This window comes from Mobula hypostoma, chromosome 6, assembly GCF_963921235.1.
Source record: "Mobula hypostoma chromosome 6, sMobHyp1.1, whole genome shotgun sequence".
Taxonomy (NCBI): domain Eukaryota; kingdom Metazoa; phylum Chordata; class Chondrichthyes; order Myliobatiformes; family Myliobatidae; genus Mobula; species Mobula hypostoma.
In genome coordinates, this window is record NC_086102.1 from 36,626,649 (window position 1) to 36,642,940 (window position 16,292).

At 40.4% G+C, this 16,292-nt stretch overlaps 1 protein-coding gene across 7 annotated transcripts in view; it reads right to left on the minus strand.

Moving 5' to 3' along the window:
* Positions 1-16,292, minus strand: part of cblb (Cbl proto-oncogene B, E3 ubiquitin protein ligase) — a 180,000-nt gene that overhangs the window by 62,708 nt on the left and 101,000 nt on the right. For 6 of the 7 annotated variants that reach the window (XM_063050588.1, XM_063050587.1, XM_063050586.1 and 3 more), the window contains 2 exons: positions 12,386-12,542; positions 7,704-7,825 (listed from right to left, as the gene is read on the minus strand). In XM_063050588.1, coding sequence (XP_062906658.1) covers positions 7,704-7,825; positions 12,386-12,542 — 279 coding nt within the window. Of the gene's footprint in view, positions 1-7,703; positions 7,826-12,385; positions 12,543-13,880; positions 14,210-16,292 lie in introns of those variants that run through there. The other variant, XM_063050592.1, reaches the window with a different exon arrangement.

Below are 16,292 nucleotides of genomic sequence, written 5' to 3' on the forward strand. Positions count from 1 at the left end.
ACCCTGAGCCAATAGGCTGGTCCTGGACTTATTTCCTGGCATAACTTACATATTACTATTTAACTATTTGTGGTTTTATTAGAATTTAATTATTTATGGTGCAACTGTAACGAAAACCAATTTCCCCTGGGATCAATAAAGTATGACTATGACTATGACTATAGATTAAAAGATCATGATCCAGAGAGATAAGTTACAAATCTTAAATTAATAATTCTGACAATTTGTAGCAGTACTGCAAAAATGGTAATAATCCTGTACCGTAGTAAAACCTCAAATATTACATCACTTTCAATCAGTGAAGAATCAGATATATTTATCTGTCTGACACACATCAAATTCCATTTCCAAACAGTCCCACGCACCTCCTGCTACTTAGAAATTTTCAGATGGGTCAGCAATAATTAACTGGGCAATCTTAGTTTCTACTCTGAAAGGCTCTGTTCTCTCCATCCTCTCACTTAAAACTTTCTTGGTTTCTTACTTTTCCAGTTCTGTTCGAGTCATTAACATGAATCTGAATTTTTGCCTTCCACTGATACTGCCTGATATGCCAAGATCTTCCAGCGCATGATCGAGTCCTAAGGTCTATGGCGGACGCAATCAGCACACCGATTCAAGACAGCAAAAATCAGCATGCTCTCAAACAGTCCATCACCTTTATCAGAGCGGGGGAGAAGGCTCAACATCGGCCTAGCTCCTCGGGAGGGCTTCCTGCCACTGCACGAGACTGGCAGCTTCAAGTCGACCTTGGGAGGCAGCTCAAGTTCCCAGAGAACATCGCAGCCACTCCACTCTGCCTGGACATGGTGTTAATATCGGAATCTACAAAGCAAGTGGTCCTGCTGGAACTTACTGTCCCCTGGGAAGACTGGATTGAAGAGGCCAACAAGTGCAAGAGGGCTAAATACACAGATCTTGTTGCAGAATGCTGGAGCAATGGCTGAAGAGCTCGCTGTGAGCCAGTTGAAGCTGGGTGCTGTGGCTTTGCTGGCCATTCATTACAGCAGACTCTAAAACTTCTTGGAGTTAAAGGACTGCAGTGCAGAAGAGCCACCAAGAACATTCTGGAGGCTGCTGAAAAGGCCTCGCGGTGGCTGTGGATCCGGAGGGGAGATCCGTAGATTAGTGCGCCACTTGGACACAAGTCGGGGGCTGATCACCCCTGGCTGGGTCGACCAGGCGAGGGTGTCTGATGATTAAAGACCTAAAACACCCTATGATCCCGAGTTCATCACTGAAGACGTGTCCAAGTAGCACCAGAAGGTGTATCCTACAACAACTGGTGCAATACAGTCCTGCACTAGGTTGTCAAAAGGGAGGATTAAAATCCTGTGCTTCCCACAAGGAATGGAAAATATTTCACAACAATTACCTTAAAAATACATTCCTCATTGTTTCACAAAAATCAATGTGACATTGGATCATAGGAGTGAAATACAATGGGTATAAAACCGTAAAACATACAAACCCCATTTCCAGAAAAGTTGGGATATTTTCCAAAATGCAATAAAAACAAAAATCTGTGATATGTTAATTCACGTGAACCTTTATTTAACTGACAAAAGTACAAAGAAAAGATTTTCAATAGTTTTACTGACCAACTTAATTGTATTTTGTAAATGTACACAAATTTAGAATTTGATGGCTGCAACACACTCATTAAAAGTTGGGACAGAGTTAAAATAAGATTGAAAAGTGCACAGAATATTCAAGTAACACCGGTTTGGAAGACTCCACATTAAGCAGGCTAATTGGTAGTAGGTGAGGTATCATGACTGGGTATAAAAGTAGCGTCCATCAAAGGCTCAGTCGTTGCAAGCAAGGATGGGTCGTGGCTCACCCCTTTGTGCCAAAATTCGTAAGAGAATTGTTAGTCAGTTCAAAAGGAACATTTCTCAACACAAGATTGCAGAGAATTTAGGTCCTTCAACATCTACAGTACATAATATTGTGAAAAGATTCAGAGAATTCAGAGACATCTCAGTGCGTGAAGGGCAAGGTCGGAAACCACTGCTGAATGCGCGTGATCTTCGAGCCCTCAGGCGGCACTGCCTAAGAAACAGTCATGCTACTGTGACAGTTATAGCCACCTGGGCTCGGGAGTACTTCGGAAAACCATTGTCACTCAACATAGTCCATCGCTACATCCAGAAATGCAACTTGAAACTGTATTACGCGAGAAGGAAGCCATACATCAACTCTATGCAGAAACGCTGGTGAGTTCTCTGGGCCCAATCTCATCTCAGATGGACCGAAAGACTGTGGAACCATTTGCTGTGGTCGGATGAGTCCACATTTCAGCTAGTTTTCGGAAAAAACGGGCGTCGAGTTCTCCGTGCCAAAGACGAAAACAACCATCCACAGTGTTATCAGCAAAAGGTGCAAAAGCCAGCATCAGTGATGGTATGGGGGTGCATCAGTGCCCACGGCATGGGTGAGTTGCATGTATGTGAAGGTATCATTGACTCTGAGGCGTATATTAGGATTTTAGAGAGACATATGTTGCCATCAAGGCGACGTCTCTTCCCGGGACGTCCATGCTTATTTCAGCAGGACAATGCCAGACCACATTCTGCACGGGCTACAATAGCGTGGCTTTGTAGACACAGAGTGCGTGTGCTTGACTGGCCTACTGCCAGTCCAGATCTATCTCCTATTGAAAATGTATGGTACATCATGAAGAGGAGAATCAGACAACGGAGACCACGGACTGTTGAGCAGCTGAAGTCTTATATCAAGCAAGAATGGACAAAATTTCCAATTGCAAATCTACTACAATTAGTATCCTCAGTTCCAAAACAATTAAGAAGTGTTATTAAAAGGAAAGGTGATGTAACACAATGGTAAACATGCCTCTGTCCCAACTTTTGTTGAGTGTGTTGCAGCCATCAAATTCTAAATTTCTGTATGTTTACAAAATACAATTAAGTTGGGTCAGTAGAACTATTGAAAATCTTTTCTTTGTACTCTTGTCAGTTAAATAAAGGTTCACGTGAATTAACATATCACAGATTTTTGTTTTTATTGCATTTTGGAAAATATCCCAACTTTTCTGGAAATGGGGTTGTAGAATCAGGCCATTCTGTCCATCAAGTCTACACCATTCCATCATGGTTGATTGATTATCCCTCTGAACCCCATTCTTATACCTCTCCCCACAACCTTCAATACCTTTACTAATTATGAACCTACCAAGCTCCGCTTTAAATATACCCAGTGACTAGACCATCACAGCCATCTATGGAAATATATTCCATAGATTCACCACCCTCTAGCTAAAGAAATTCCTCCTCATCTCTGTATTCTAAAGAAATGTCCTACTATTCGGAGGCTGTGCTCTTTGATCCTAGATTCTCCCCCTCTTGGAAACATCCTCTCCATTTCCACTCTATCTAGGCCTTTTAATATTTGATAGGTTACAATGAGACCCCCTTATTCTTCTATGCTCCAGCAAGTTTGGGCTGAGAGCCATCAAACACTCCTCATATGTTAATCCTTTCATTCTCAGGATCATTCTCGTAAAGTTCCAATGGCTCTCTCCAATGCCAGCACATGCTTTCTTAGATAAGGGGCCCAAAACTGCTCGTAATACTCCATATGTGGTCTGACCAATGCCTTATAAAGTCTCAGCATTACACCCTTGCTGTGAGATTCTAGTCCTCATGAAATGAATGATAACATTGCATGTGCCTTTCTTACCAACAACTCAACTTGCAAGTTAACCTTTAGGGAATCATGCACAAGGACTTCCCGTGACTTTGCACCTGATTTCTGAATTCACTCCCCGTTTAAAAAATAGTCTATGCCTATATTTATTCTACCAAAGTGCACGACCATACACTTCCTTGCACTGCATTCTATACGCAAACAACAGGAATTCACGAAGGGTCTCGGCCTGAAACGTCGACTGCACCTCTTCCTACAGATGCTGCCTGGCCTGCTGCGTTCACCAGCAAATTTGATGTGTGTTGACTGCATTCTATATGCCATTTTTTTGCCCATTCTCCTAATCTGTCCAAATCCTTCTGCAAACTCCCTGATTCCTCAGCACTACCTGCGCCCCCCCCCCCACCTATTAATGACTCATCCAGAAACTTGGTCACAAAGCCATCTATTCTGTCATCCAGAGCATTAACATGTAACATGAAAAACAGTGGACACAACACCCAGCCCTATGGGACACCACTAGTCACTGGCAGACACCCTGAAAAAGCCTGCTTTATTCTCACTTGATGCCTTCTGCCAGTTAGCCAATTTTCTAACAGTGCTAGTATTTTTCCTGTAATACTATGGACCCTTATCTTGTTTAGCAGCCTTATGTATGGCACCCTGTTAATGGCCTTTGGCTGACTCTCCTTTGCCTATACTGCCTGTACTTACAGGTATCTCAAAACCTTATCCTCAATAATGGACTCCAACATCTACTCAACCAGTGAAGTTAGTTTAACTGGCCTATAATTTTCTATCTTTTGCCTCCCTCCCTTCTTAAAGACTGGAATGACACTTGCAAATTTCCAGTCTTCTGGCACCATTCAAGAATATAGTAATTCTTAAAAGATCACTACTGATGCCTCCCCAATCTTTTCAGCTACCTCTTTAGGAATCGGGGATGTAGTACATCTGGTTCAGATAATTATCTACCTTCAGAACTTTCAGTTTAGGAAACGCCTTCTCCTTAGTAATAGCGATTATCCTTACTTCTGCCCACACCACACACAGATTTTTGGCATGCTACTGATGTCCTCTACCATGAAGACTGAAGCAAAGTATCTACAGCATTCAGTCTGTGTGCCCATACTTGTCCCCCTTTACTACCTCTCCAGAGTCATTTTCCAGCAGTCTGATTCAGTCTACGTATGTCCTATTGCAGAATCAAGGTACCGTTATTTTTTTCTCTTATTTTCTCTGTCATTAACACATTTAGAATAATTTCATACACAGTTACAGGACACAGCTAACACATTGGATCCCAGGAACGCCTGGGGGGGGGGGGCTGATTACTGAGGCCTCACCAATAGCTTGACCCTTATTGTTGAAATACGACATCAGCAACCAAGAAAAAAAACTGAGTAGGTGGTTCTGTGTATGTCCCAAAAACACGCCAGAGCTGTGACATCAATCAATATGCATCAGGTAATTGATGCCTGTCCTGTCAAATTGGCCCATATATATTCAACTAATATGCAATGCTAGTCATACATGGGCAATTAGTCCTAAAGAACAGAACAAATCTCCAAGATATTGAAAGGGGAAAGCCTTAAGAATCAGCAGAGCTGTATTTTTGAAATGAAGAAAACGAGGATGATTTTTGTTTTTGCTCTGTGTCAAACTAAAAGCCTTGTTTTCTTTTTCTTGAAATTGGTCTCTTACTGCATCTAACACAACCAGAGGTAGGAGGAGGAGGAGGAGGACTGAAAGGACAGCTCTCAAAAAGGTGGCTGAAGGATAAAAGAGGTTAAGACTTCAGCCATGACAGTCTATCCCTCACAGTGTTTTGATGTTCAGGTAGCAATATTCCTACGTCCACTAATCCATAGACACTAACATCTTCAATGGTAATGGTGACTGAGACCCAGAACCTTTTTGTACAGCTTCTCTCATTATTTTTAATAATAGAGAAAATCAGCAGATGCTGGAGATCAAAGCAATACACACAAAAAGCTGGAGGAACTCAGCAGGCCAGGAAGCACCTAAGGAATGGAGTAAACAGTTTAATGATTTGGGCAGAGACCTTTCATCAGACTGGAAAAAAGAGATGAGAAGTCAGTGTGAGAAGGTGGGGGGAGGGAAGGAAGAAGTACAAGGTGGCAGGTGATAGGTGAAACTGGGAGGGCGAAGTGAAGTAAAGAGCTAGGAAGTTGGCTGGTGAAAGAGATAAAAGGCTGTAGAAGGTGGAATCTAAAAGGAGAGGATAGAAGGCCAAGGAAGAAAGGAAGGAGCACCAGAGGGAAGAAATGGGCAGTTAAGTAGTTAAGTTGAGCAAGGGAAATGGGAATGGCGAATGGTGGAGGGGTGGGGAATTTCTGGAAGATCAAGAAATTGGTGTTCACGCCATCGGGCTGGAGGCTACCCAGACGGGATACAAGATCTTGCTCCTCCAACCTGAGTGTGGCCTCATTGTGGCAGCCGAGGAGATCATAGACTTACATGTCAGAATGGGAATTGGAAGTAGAATTGAAATGGGTGGCCACCGGGAGATCCTGCTTTTTCTGGCGGATGGAGAGTAGGTGCTCTGCAAAATAGTCTCCTAATCTACATTAGATCTCACCGATATACAGGAGGCCGCACTAGATACAATAGACAACCCCAACAGACTCACAGGGGACATCTACTGTATCCCTCACCTGGAAGGATGACTGTTTGGGACCCTGAATGGTAGTGAGGGAGGCGGTGTAGGTGCAGATGTGGCACTTGTTCCGCTTGCAAGGGTAAGTACCAGGAGAGAGATCAGTGGGGAGAGACACATGGACAAGGGAGACGCGTAGGGACCAATCGCTGCGGAATGTGGAATATGGGGGCGGGCGAAAGATGTGCTTGGCGGTGGGATCCCGTTGGAGATGGCGGAGTTTACAGAGAATTATGTGCTGAACATGGAGGCTGGTGGGGTGGTATTTAATAACAACATGATATCATCTTATACTTTTTCTTCAGTTAAGATAACCATACTAAGTATATTTGTCTAATTCTACAACTTGTGCAATCAATTAAAGATGATGGTTTAATTTAGAGTTATAAAACACTACAGCACAAAAATGGGCCCTCGATCCCATGTAGTCCAAGCGAAACTATTAATCTGCCTAGTCCTATCGACCTGCACCTGGACAATAGCTCTCCAAACCACACCCCCCCCCCTCCATTCATGTACCTCTTCAAATTTCTTAAATGTTGAAATCAAACCCACATCTACCACTTCTGCTGGTAGTTCAGTGAAGGAATGTCCCCTCATATTCCCCTTAAACATTTCACTTTTCATCTTTAACCCATGACCTCTAATTCTACTTTCACCCCACATCAATGGAAAAGGCCAGCTTGCATTTACCCCGTCTATACTCCTCAAAGTTTTGTATACCTCTATCAAATCTCCCCTCATTCTCCTGCATTCTATGGAATAAAGTCCTATCCTATTCAACCTTACCCTCTAACTCATGTCTGGCAACATCCTAGTTAATTTTCTCTGCACTCTTTCAGTCTTATTGATATTTTTCCTGTAGGCAGATGACCAGAACTCCATATAATATTCCAAGTCAGGCCTTACCAACATCTTAAAACAACTTAAATATAACATCTCATTTTTGGAAGATGCAAGAGGCACAACTGTTTGCTTAAAATAAAAGCACGATGAATAATCCTTTTGAATAATAGCCTTGTTCTTCAGACACTACCATGCAACTTTATTACCCCCAATCCACCCCAAAGAAAAACAGTTAATGAATGTGAAACATACAAGACGCAAGTGGGTACACTTTAGTTAAATAATGATTTAATAAATTGCTGCTCCAGGATTACTTTTATTTTGTGCAATCTGTAAAAATAATCTCATCATTATATATTTGACGAAGGAATTATACACAAACATATTATTATACACAATTATAATTAAGCATCAGTGGAGAAAACTTTTTACTTTCTGGAACAACAGGACCATAATATAGAATTCACTTTAAGAACTCTGTTTACAATGCAATTAGTTTCTTCCTTACCTGCCAGGTTTATTGATATATTTTTGGAGCCGAGCTTTCACCTCATCATACGTAAGAAAAGCCATGTAGCCAGGGTGGGTCACAGCCAAGAAATTCCAATTTCTTAAAATAGAGGCCCAAGGCTAATGAAGAAAAACATTATTATTTTTTTTCCTGTGAACAATTGAGGTAGACTATGTACGCTAAATGTTAGTAGACTACTATCTTCAAACTTCAAGAAAACCTGTACTGAAGAATTGCAGTTATATTTTTTATAGGGATCTTTGTTTAATTAAAACCAGAAGACAATTTTGTAAATTTCACAGCATGTATTTGTCTATTAATAAAAAAATAAGGATGTGACCTTCAGACAAGTGACGACTCAGCTCTTGAAATTACATTAGTGCTCAGCTACCACAGAGCAACAGTATGCTAGTTTACAGCACAAAATAAATTGGCATTCAGTCTGTCATGTACTATATGTGCCAATGGCTAATCTGAGCAAACAAAGAAAAGTAAACTTACTCTCTGATTTTATCCCAAATTCCTTTCTATTACAGGCATGATCTATTATCCATTATTTTTTGCAAATTATGCAACATGGCCTTGATCTCAACCACTCTGTTTTGATAAATGCTCTTCTTTTGACCAAACTTAATACTTTTTTTCTACACCCGTTCTTCAGTGATAATTTTGAACCGCTGTCCCCTTGTGGCTATTTGTTTAACCCAAGGAACAAGTATTTCTGTATTTAGGTATTCAAAACTCTGAAGATTCAAAATTTCTATTCACCTTCCAGCTCCATTACATTGGCAAGATGCCAATTAAATTATTTTTCTGCTCTTACCATGGCTTTCCAGTCATAGCTCCTGGTGGCTTTAATGTGCTTTCTCCAATAACAGCGTAATGAGTAATGTCATCTCTTTGCGGCTATCATTGGGCAGAATGTACAGAAAGCGGAAGTCCCTCACCCCTAGGTTCAAGAACTTCAAGACTTCTCTGCAACCATTCACCCTTGAACCAACCAGCAAAGCCCTAATCACAATTACAGTTTAGCAAAACTATGATTACTCCAATCACTTTGTATTAAAATTGACTTTTTTGGCTCGAATTCTGCTTCTTTTCTCTTGTAAAAATTGTGTAGAATTTACGTTTAATACTTGTGAATGTTGTTTATATGATGCTATGCAGCTGAGGCTACAGCAAGTGAATTTTTCATAACACATGTGCATATGATAAAAACTCACTTGACACAACAGTTAAAACTATGTTCTTCATTTAAATGTGGTCTAAACTAAGCTTTGGAGAATTATTTTTCATGTATTTGTTTAATCTGGTACCCCATGCCTGTTTAAGAAACAGAGTTAATTAGAAATACAAATATGATTTGAGTACAACTGTAGAAAACACAACATAAAACAGTGCAGCATAGTACTTCAGCCCATGATACTGTGCTAACCTATATAAACAACTCCACGATCAATCTAATCTTCCCTCCCACACAGCCCATAAGCCCCCAATTTACTTATATCCACGTGCCCATCTAAGAGCTTCTTAAATGTCCCTAATGTATCAGTCTCTACCACTACCCCTGGTAGTACATTCCAGGCACTACCTTACTCTGACATATTTGCTAAACTTACCTCCAATCACCTCTCATATAAGCCATGACACCCTGGGAAAAAAGAGCTAGCTGACTACTCTACCTATGCTTCTTATAATTGTATACACCTCTATCAAGTCACCTTTCATCCTCTGTTTCTCCAAAGACAAAACTCTAACTTACTCAACCTTTCCTCAAAAGATATGGTTTCTAATCCAGGCAGCATTCTGGTAAATCTTCTCTGTACCCTTTCTGAAGGTTCCATATCTGTCTCATAATGAGGTGACCAGAACTGAATATATTTAAATGTATCACACCCAAACCTTCCCTTGGGTTTTATTGTATTCCCCAGGCCCATTAAGGTTCTCTCCAGTTTATGAATATCCAACGTGCATATAGCCTATACGTACAAGTGAGGTGTTCATAGACAAGTGGAACAGATTTGCCAGCTACTACAGGCACCTTCTGTCACCTGAGAACTTGATTTGCTAGCAGATTCATTCTACTTGCCGATCAACACCTCGCTTGTATGTATAGGCTGTATGTATGCAAGTTGGACATTCGCACCTGCAAACTGCCCGGGTTACAAACTGTTGACAGGAATAGAACTTGTGAAGCCTGGAAAGGACCTGTATTTCTTTCAAATAAATATCTTGAATATTAATCTTCTCATTTATGACACAATATCTGCAGGTAGGAAATTCATATTTAAGGAACAGCCTTGTTTTAACCTCTCGGCAATTTGTCCTCGAATATTCACATCCATCAGGAGGTAAGACATGCACTGATGCCAGCGCTTACTACCTGCTACATACTTTTACTTGAAGTATTTCTCAAAGTTAAAGACTTCATTTATTGTAGTTCATATAACCACACCATTCATATGATTTTTCTTAATAACTTTACTCCTGACTAGAAATATATGCCATAAACAACATCATCAATTACCTTTAACTTACTCTGGTGGGTAAAACAGAGAACACACACCTATATTATGGCAATTTATTTTACTGCTTTAATTGGAAATATTTGTGTTACTGTATAAAATGGGATCCTTTTTTCCTCCGGTACAACATGCGGAACTACATTATACACGTCACTCAAGAACTGAGTTCAGGTTATGGATGGAGGATTTCCAAAAGTCCAACTGTTGAAATATCAACTGATGCAACACACACAAAAGATGATGGTGAACGCAGCAGGCCAGGCAGCATCTATAGCAAGAGGTAGAGTCGATGCTTCGGGCCGAGACCCTTCGTCAGGACTAACTGAAAGTAGAGATAGTAAAAGATTTGAAAGTGGGAGGCGGAGGGGCAGATCCGAAATGCTAGGAGAAGACAGGAGGGGGAGGGATGGAGCTAAGAGCTGGAAAGTTGATTGGCAAAAGGGATATGAAGCTGGAGAAGGGAGAGGATCATGGGACGGGAGGCCAGGGAGAAAGAAAGGGGGAGGGCGGGGGAAGCCCAGAGGATGGGCAAGGAGTTAAAGAGTGGGAGGGACAGAGGGAGAAAAAAGAGAGAAAAAAGGGAATAGAAAAAAAAAGGGATGATGTACGAAGGGGAGGTGGGCCATTAACGGAAGTTAGAGAAGTCAATATTCATGCCATCAGGTTGGAGACTGGCCTCCAACCTGATGGCATGAACATTGACTTCTCAGAGACCTCCTAGGCCTCCCGTCCCATGGTCCTCTCCTTTCTCCAGCTTCGTATCCCTTTTGCCAATCAACTTTCCAGCTCTTAGCTCCATCCCTCCCCCTCCTGTCTTCTCCTATTGTTTCGAATCTCCCCCTCCCCCTCCCACTTTCAAATCTCTTACTATCTCTTCTTTCAGTTAGTCCTGACGAAGGGTCTCGGCCCAAAACGTCGACTGTACCTCTTCCTAGAGATGTTGCTTGGCCTGCTGCGTTCACCAGCATTTTTTGTGTGTGTTGCTTTATTTCCAGCATCTGCAGATTTTCTTGTGTTTGCGTTTTTAAGTATCAACTGATACTGTGTTTCATCACCTTCATACCTGTACTGCACAGGAAGTTACTCTTGAATGGACCACAGCGTTAACGTCAGATAATATTTATTTGCAAGTTATATTTGCAATATTCCAAAGGGCTCAATCTTTTCTGAAATAACTTCTCTGGCTTCAAATACATCATCTCAAATAAAAATGTGAAAAGTACTGTAAGGAATTTTGTTAATGATTAAAAAGCTAGTTAGAATTTGTAATCAAGAAATGTTGAAAGACTTTTTTTTAGCTTGAAATACACTGCTCTTGGAATTAACTTATTTATACAGATCTTACAACTTGTAATAAACCTACCTAAAAATCAAATACCAAGTCCCTTCCAAAGAGGGGAATGATTCTCCCTGTGTCAGGTCCAACCTTTAGTCCAATAGTCCTTTAGTTCCACCTTCCACGCACCCCCAAAAGGTACACATACGTATACACAAGTGCACACACTAACTCTTTCTTCTGCCAGGAACATTAGTTTATACCCCATGTGCTCTCTGAACTCAAGAACTATTTTGAAAATGTGGCAAACAAGTTTGTCAATCCAAATGCCATTCTATGCCAAAGCTACCAAAATCTTTTCTTTCTGAGCACCCCAATAGCTCCGTTTTCAGAAATTCCTTACAAATGTGCAAAACTAGAAGAAACTGTAACAATCTTCTAGTCCAATGGATTTTAGCTAACACATACTTAAGATACCAGCTACTGTCACTGAGTTCCAAGTTGCAGGAAAACAGTTAACAAGACTCCCAACTCAAAGGACTTGCATAATAAATTTGTACACATCTACAATCTTCATCCAACGCCTATGATCTTGCCACCCTCAACCAACCCCAGTTTTAAAATATTCATTCTAGCCAAGCAACAATTGAAAAAAAATCTATAACTACTTAGATTTTATTTAGCCTATTAGAAATTACAGCTTGTTCATAACACAGCTTAGTTTGATCTTCTTTGAAAAGCTTAGACTAGCTAGAACTACTCAAAATAATATACTTTTAACATATGGAATAAATTAAATTAGCAGAGCAGGTGAAATGGCAAATTAAAACACAGAAATGTATTAATTAACAAATTTATTTTAATAGTCATTAACTTACCTGAAATAGCCTGGTAAAGATATCAAATTCAAAGATTGAAATGTAATCGTTACAAGTTAAATCAATTGTAGACTTTAGAGCCATGGCTTCCAAACCAGAGCTGATAGAATGAACTTCATGAAGGCACTGTCTAAAGACTTTCCAGGGTACAACGGTCCTGAAAGAAGGAAAATCCTGTAACTATTCTTCAATATTTCTGTTTTAAAAATCACAGTAATGTGCATCAAATACAGAGCAAACATCACTATTATTAATGTAGCCTGCCTTTTTTCAGACTTACCGTCCATTTATCCCGGGAATAAAATAACTTTGCTCATACCAAATATGCCTTTATTCAAGCACAAAAAAAAACTATTAAAAACAAATCAACAATTAATTCAAAATAAATCAATTCTGGCAATGACAGAGAATGGCCTTCCCATTTTTTTTAACTTCATAATCATTTAAAATTAGCATTTATAATTTTTCATAACATTAGCTAGAAATAATGGTATTTGAGGGCCAAAAGGTCATATTAAACAAAACCAAGCCATGGGTTTAAATAGAGCTTTCAACAAATCAGAATAATCTACGGTAGCGAAAATGAGCTTTATCAAATAAATATGATAACCAGTTCCACTGGGGTATACAAAGATAGCTAATCAATTTTGTTCAGAGGGATAATTTTAAAGAACCATCTTAAAGGAAGAACAGATGGATAACATTGAAGGGGATTCCAGAGCCCTTGGGCCCAGGATACAGACAATATGGCCATTAACGTGAGACTGATCAAGATGGGGAATGCGTAAGAAGCCAGATTTACAGAATACCTCATCTCTGTTACCTTTTCCAAGACATTTCCTACTCCAAATGAAAAATGCACAGAATCAAAGAACTATTCAGTAAAAAATGCAAAATAATGAAAAAAATGGCCAGAGTTTAATTTGCTTTATTACACAAATTAACACAAAGGAACTTTCAAGCACATAGGTTGTGAAAAAACATAACAAAATTGTGGTTCACTGCCCCAAGTATTACGCTCCCACATCCTTGTTTAGTAGTTGCCAATTGCAATACAACAAGATTGGCATATATTTTTATAAAGCTGTAATTGACACTGTTAACTTGTACAATAATTTTACATTGATTTCCAAAGGCAACTTCTGAATAAACCATTGTAATTCATAACTTAGAGACTTTAGGCATAGTCAAAGACCTGTAGTTTAAGAATAACCTTAGTAACCTTTACAAGGACTATATGAATTGATCTTGAGGACACCCATCAGGCATCTTGATTGCATGTTTAGATGCTATGCTAAACATAGGCTACGTCCGCACTACGCCGGATAATTTTGAAAACTCCAGTTTTGAGTAAAAACGACAGGCGTCCACAATACGCGTTCTTCAAAGTATCTCTGTCCACACCAAAAAGAATATTTGGACGGATCTACTTCTACTGGGCATACACAGACACATCTACAGAAAACAAGCGAAGAGGAAACGGTATAATATTTACGTTTCCACGGCAGCGTTGTGCTAGAGTACCAACAACAACAGTGAAAGAAAGTTTTCAATAATGTCTTCGAGGAATACAAAGAAAACCTCCGCTGGAAAAATCAGACCGGACTTCTCCGTTTAGACAGACAATGAGGTCGAGCTGTTTCTGCGAGTTACAAATGACTACAAAGTCAGCAAAGCAGTAGGGTTGTTTAATTCCAAACAAACTATTAACGTAGACAATAAAGTAAACAACACACGCATGAAGCTGTCCTCCACCCAAGATCAACAAGCGAGTGGAATCTTCTGCCGCCAGACCTGCACAGTATTTCTGACATTAATATTTTTAAAGATAGACTCAATCAAATCAATTTAGGGGATCTAGTCAAAAAAGCTCACTTTACAATTTAACTCTCACGCTGTTCACACCGACTGCGCGTTATAACAGCGGTGGTCAGTCAGCGATAGTGCCGGCCTGGAGACCCCGGGGTACGACCACCGCAGACTGGGAGACCAGAGGATATGGGCAGAAGAACAGAGGATGCAAACAGAGAAACCGAGGGGACCAGCTTGAAAGCCACCTCCAGTTTAAATTCCATGCGGAATATTTTGGAGGATCAAGAACCAAGAAACAAGAACAGCCGTCCGGCAGTGCTTGCGCAGTCCCAAGCAGAAGCAGAAAAAGCATTGTTGTTGTAGTGTTGTCATGACAACATTTTTAAATCTCTCCATTTACCCTGTCTACACTACAACGCGAACCAATCGTTTTCAAATTTACACACTCTGGAGACTGTTTTCAAAAATCTCCGTTTTCGGGGGATGAAAACGCAGGTTCAGTGTGGACGGAGGGTCAAAACAAAGAGAAAAAGCTTCATTTTCAAAATTATCCGGCATAGTGTGGACGTAGCCATAACATCTTTAGAAGGAAATCATACATTTAAAATTGAAAAGGGTTAGCATACTGAACATCACACATTACACATTTAAATGCAAATCCTTATTCAGCTTAACTTTTGCTACACGAACTATATTTTGTTGTTCTGGAGTTTACCAATCCAAAGGAATTTCTAACATTTCGTTATATTTTACAGAATTACAGAAACTCACTACATGAAAACAAGGCAATTTGACAATTGAGTCCGTGTAAAAGAAGCAAATTAGTATTTCCCAACTTTCAGGGCTTAGCCAAGTACTTTCTTCAGATGCGATGATGAGTTTCTCCCTCCACACTTTCAGGTGTCCATTTCCAGGCTCCTACTACTTCACTTTTTCCATCCATTCTAGCTCTTCTACCAATTAACCTAAGTCTAATCATTTCTGTTAAGAGACGTATGTCCTTTCTTTCACACACCTATACCCTTTCTTTCACCAATCTCCTACAAGTCCAAAACAACCAGCCTAGCAGAACATTTCTTTTCATAATTAAAGTCAATCCTCAATTTTCCTTGCCACCTTCTACTATCACATCTTTCCAGAGATGCATGGCCAGAAATTTATACAATTTTGTACCATTTATTTTGCTTTCCAAGTCTCAACTGATATAGACACCTTTACTGTGTGCCTTAATCATTTCAACTGCTACCCAAAAGGAGCTGTGGGGATATACAGGTTTCCCCCGCCATCCGAAGGTAGAGCGTTCCTATGAAATGGTTCGTAAGCCGGAATGTCGTAAAGCGAAGAAGCAATTACTATTTATATGGGAAAATTTTGTGAGCGTTCGCAGACCCAAAAATAACCTACCAAATCATGCCAAATAACACATAAAACCTAAAATAACAGTAACATATAGTAAAAGCGGGAATGATATGATAAATACACAGCTTATATAAAGTAGAAATACTATTCCACAATCATTGCCTGAACTGTTCTCCGTAGCGAAAATCTCACCCAAGCGCCGTCGACAAAAACACGGCGCAAGCGCTCTCCAGTAACCTTTAAGCTATGAAGCTGCCAAATCACACCAAATAACACGTAAAAATACACAGCCTATATAAAGTAGAAATAATGTATATACAGTGTAGTATCACTTACCAGAATTGGGACAGCGTCGAGCACACTGATGATGGTGTGTTAGGCTCAGTCGGAGGTTGGTGTGGTGCAGTGGCCCCCACCCTCTGGGCAGCGACCCGATACATTGCCACGAAGCATGCAGCGGTAGCCGGGAGGCACACAGTACATCTTTAAGAAAAAAGCCGAAATAAACAAGCTAATTAATTAGGTGCCACCCGGCACGTAATTAATTAGCATGTTTATTTTGGCTTTTTTCTTAAAGATGTGCTGTCTGTCTCCCGGCTACTGCTGCATTCTCCGCGAATTGGTATCTGTCTGCGGCTTGGGTGCTGGGGTCGTGGGACACTGGGGTGTCATCTCATCGTCATCTGTTTCCATTAGAGCAGGCAGCTCATCTTCTCCTATTTCTGCCCACCTCGAT